The sequence below is a fragment of the Atractosteus spatula genome, chromosome 8, assembly GCF_055471065.1.
Source record: "Atractosteus spatula isolate fAtrSpa1 chromosome 8, fAtrSpa1.hap1, whole genome shotgun sequence".
Classification (NCBI taxonomy): Eukaryota; Metazoa; Chordata; class Actinopteri; order Semionotiformes; family Lepisosteidae; genus Atractosteus; species Atractosteus spatula.
The window spans coordinates 60,955,199-60,959,355 of record NC_142713.1 but is presented as its reverse complement, the minus strand read 5'-3'; the positions used below and the strand labels follow the sequence as shown (position 1 = coordinate 60,959,355).

Genomic DNA, 4,157 nt, shown 5'->3' with positions numbered 1-4,157 from the left:
GAAAGACGCTTTCGCTGTTTATAGAGCGGTTTACACGCAGTGGTCGGTGCTCTCCTCCTCGCGTGTGCCCTGGGGCTTTCAAGTTTCAAACCCCACTGCTGAAAACCAAGTCGCCGTGTGATGAAGAGGGACGGAGCACGCTCTCCTAATTGGATAGCAGCCCGAGGCTGGATGGCGCAGGAGAGGAGGAAGGAACAAAAGCGGGCCCGGCCCAGTCCCGGTCTGTGCAGACGGGAGCTGTTTGTTCAGGGGCTGGGGCGGCACGCGCCCGGCGTACGCGTTGCAACAACACGGCGAGCCGGAGGGGAGCGCGAGCCGGCAGCGGGGGCGTGGCCAGCCCCCCGCGCGTGGGGCCGTGTGTGTCTTGAAAAAGCCGCCGCCGCTCGCTCGCGGCACTCACTCCGGCCCGGGGAGCGCGCGAGGCGAGAGCCTGCGAGACCGCCTTCACAGCGCCGCCAGAGCGTGCTCACCGCAGCCCCACGCGAGCGCCACGAGCGGCACGCCCGGCCCTTCCCACCGCAGCCCCCCAAAGTCAGACCAAAAACAAAGGGGGAGACGGACAAGCGAGCGGACCTCCGTTCCTCTTCCTCCCGGCATCCGCTGCCAAGATGGAGCTCGGCGCCAGCCAGCAGCACCTGCTCCCGCCCGCCTGCTTCTTCGCCGCCGCCGCCGCCGCCGCCGCGCAGGGCGCCCCGCTCAGCCCGGCCGACAGCCCGGGCGGCCAGCCGGCGCCCAAGGCGGCCCGGAGGCCGCGCTCGTCCTCGCCCGAGCTGCTGCGCTGCAAGCGGCGCCTGACCTTCGCCGGCTTCGGGTACACCCTGCCGCAGCAGCAGCCGGCCGCCGTGGCGCGGCGCAACGAGCGCGAGCGCAACCGCGTGAAGCTGGTCAACATGGGCTTCGCCACGCTGCGCGAGCACGTGCCCAACGGCGCGGCCAACCGCAAGATGAGCAAGGTGGAGACGCTGCGCTCGGCCGTGGAGTACATCCGCGCCCTGCAGCAGCTGCTGGACGAGCACGACGCCGTGAGCGCCGCCTTCCGGGCGGGGGTGCTGTCCCCGGCCATCTCCCAGGGCTACTCGCAGGACATGAACTCGATGGCGGGCTCGCCCGTCTCCTCGTACTCCTCGGACGAAGGATCGTACGACCCGCTGAGCCCCGAGGAGCAGGAGCTCTTGGACTTCACCAGCTGGTTCTGAGGCCTCCTGCCGCTCGGGGGGACCCCGACCTCCGCGCCGGGCAGCGGACTTGTTCCCAGCGCGCCTGGAGGGAGGCGGCAGAAACTCAACAGCTGAAGAACCTGACCGCCCCTCTCGTTTGCACTGCGCGCCGAGGAAGAGGAGGGCGCTGCTGTGCCCCGCCGGGGCGCGGAGCCGTGCCGAGGAAGAGGAGGGCGCTGCCGTAGAGCCAGCGAGCCCTGGTCTGACCGCCGAGGACGCCGAGCTCGATGCCTTGCTGTGCCGCGCGAAAGCCGAGCCCTGAAATGTACTTCTCCCTCATTATTTTCGAACTATGCTAAACCCAATCAGAGAACGTAATACGTATTTTTGTAAGCTCCTGTAATGTTCTGATTCTAAAACAAAAATGCTTCCAATCTTTTTTGCGGATTTTATTATATGGAAAAGTCTATTTGTTTCTAACCTGTTGTTTTTTTGGAATATATTAAGCTATTTTTGTACATAAGAGAGATTTATAGGCGTTTTTGTACAAACGGTTTGGAGATGTGTGTATCTTGACGATATATGAATGTGACGCTTCTCACCTCTGCCTCCTGACGGGGCCTCAGCCTGCCCGGTCGCACTCCGAGCACCGCCGTGTCTTACTTCACTCCGGGGGTCTGTGCACAAGAGCGTCCCTCTCCCCAGCGAGGTGTGTGCAGCTGTTGTCCAAACGCAGACCGCAGTGGCTCCCCGTCGGCTCTGTTCTGCTTATGTTTCCGATACCATTGCCTTTCCTACTGGGTGTATTTAAGAAAAGAGTCCGTGTTTTCTATATATAGTATATATACTAGTTTCATAATAAAAACAAACTTTTTCTAAAGCGCATGTGTTGGCGTTCAGTAGTTGATTTTTACGGGCTCTTCCCCCCGTTCCTGCCAGCGTGTGGACAGACGACACCTTGACACCACAGCCAGGTAGGCTCTGTGCGGTCCGTGCGCGGGGGCGAAACACGCGCGTCCGGACGCGGAGGCTCTGTCCTCCGCGCGAGCGGGCGCCCCGAATCACGGAGAGCCACGAAGAGAGACGAGCCGCTCCGCGCGCCCGCCCGCTCGACCCGGGGAGCGCGGGAGCGAGAGCAAGCAGAGCCGTCAGACCGGAGGGTCCAGGCTGACAGCTGGGAGCTACACTGCCCCCCCCCCCCCCGAGCGGCCTGGGTGCTTCAGACTCGGGTGGGCTCTGCCCAGCCCGCGCTCCTGAGCACGCCCGGGAGGGGCTGCGGCTCGGCTCTCAGGGTCCCTGAAGAAGACGCCCGGGCCCTCCGTTCGCACCCAACTCCGCGGGTGGATCTGGAGCGGCTATTGGTTAGGGGGGCAGAGTAAGACAGGGCAGACCCCATGACATCCGCCTCATCGCCCGGAACCACCACGGCCCGTCCCTGCACCAGGCGCCTGGCGTGTATTTCACGCAGACCAGCAGCATTATCGAGCGTGAATACAGCACATCTACTCGGCGACTCGCCCCCTGACCCCCGCTAGGTCATCATGTGCAGCTCTCGCGAAGCCACGTCCACGCTCCTGTTCACGCTGCGTGGGGTTTTATAACTATTATCACCTCGACAAAGAGGCATCGTTTGGAGAAGAAAGTGTTACGAGGCGTTGCGCGCACGGAGGGCATGCAGTACATCCGCAGTTGGGTGTCTAACCTTAACCTGGTTTTTCTAGCAGGTGTTAGACGGGCGCTAAAGATCCTACTCACGCGTGCGCTCGCGTTTTAATGTGACCGAAACACCTTCATGTCACGAAACGACGCGATTCCGGCGCAGACGAACAGTTCTGCAGTTGACGTTCAGATTGACAGGAATGAGGCAACTGAAGAGGCTAATGAGCCTAGCAGCACCACACCTCGTCGCTGTTTTTAGAGGTCATTACCGTCCCTTTCATGTCAGTGTAGCTGAGAGGATACAGAAGTTCGAGCAGTTGTTGGGTTTTTTTGCGGGGGCGACTGGAGGGCTGCAGCTGGGCGCGTGCCTGGCTGCATGAATCGCCGAGGTCGCGCGCTGGTTGGCCGATGGCATGCGCCTGCTGTCAGCGGCGCGCGCCAGGCCCTTGAGACCTGCCCCGGGGCACCAGTGCTTGTCTGCAGCAGCTCGCAGGCGGCCTCTGGGACGCGCAGAAGGCGGACGCTAAACACGCTCACCTGGAACCGAAAGATACTCCGCGCGGAGCGGCTGTCTCCTTTACCTGTGAACTTACCTATAAAACAGACGCAGACAACACAGATCTAACGGGAATGCACGTCACGTTAAAAGCGCAAGCTAGGTGACACTGTAAACGCACAGTAATGATGGATTGATCGATTGCCAATATCCGCTCTAGGATCCAAAAGAGTACATACCCGCTTTTAAATCGCTTCAGATCATCTGATATCTGGAAAATCGCGAAGTGCTTTCTTAAAAAAATATATCTGCCGCGCGGCTTCATGAAAATAAAAGCACAGCAGGGCCCAGCTTTTCTGAACCAAGGCAAGAGCTCGATTTAAAGGCGGGTTTCAAGGTCCAGTATATCCTTCAAGGCGCGGATTAAACCAGACCAGACTGGAGCCCTCTGTGCTCGCTCGCTCCGCCGCGCCGCTCGCCCGTGCCAGAATCCCGCAGGAGCCTGACCGGGCCGCCTGTCGGGGACACCCCGTCCCTCACCGGCCGCCTGTCAGGGACACCCCGTCCCTCACCGGCCGCCTGTCGGGGACACCCCGTCCCTCACCGGGCCGCCTGTCGGGGACACCCCGTCCCTCACCGGCCGCCTGTCGGGGACACCCCGTCCCTCACCGGCCGCCTGTCGGGGACACCCCGTCCCTCACCGGGCCGCCTGTCGGGGACACCCCGTCCCTCACCGGCCGCCTGTCGGGGACACCCCGTCCCTCACCGGGCCGCCTGTCGGGGACACCCCGTCCCTCACCGGCCGCCTGTCGGGGACACCCCGTCCCTCACCGGCCTGTCAGGCG

At 62.5% G+C, this 4,157-nt stretch overlaps 1 protein-coding gene across 1 annotated transcript; it reads left to right on the top strand.

The window, feature by feature from the left end:
• Positions 1 to 400: 400 nt before the first annotated feature.
• On the top strand, positions 401 to 2,039 carry ascl1a (achaete-scute family bHLH transcription factor 1a). Its single transcript, XM_088923782.1, has one exon. It carries the CDS (start codon positions 609 to 611, stop codon positions 1,194 to 1,196), a length of 588 nt encoding a protein of 195 aa, XP_088779908.1. The 5' UTR covers positions 401 to 608; the 3' UTR covers positions 1,197 to 2,039.
• Positions 2,040 to 4,157: the final 2,118 nt, after the last annotated feature.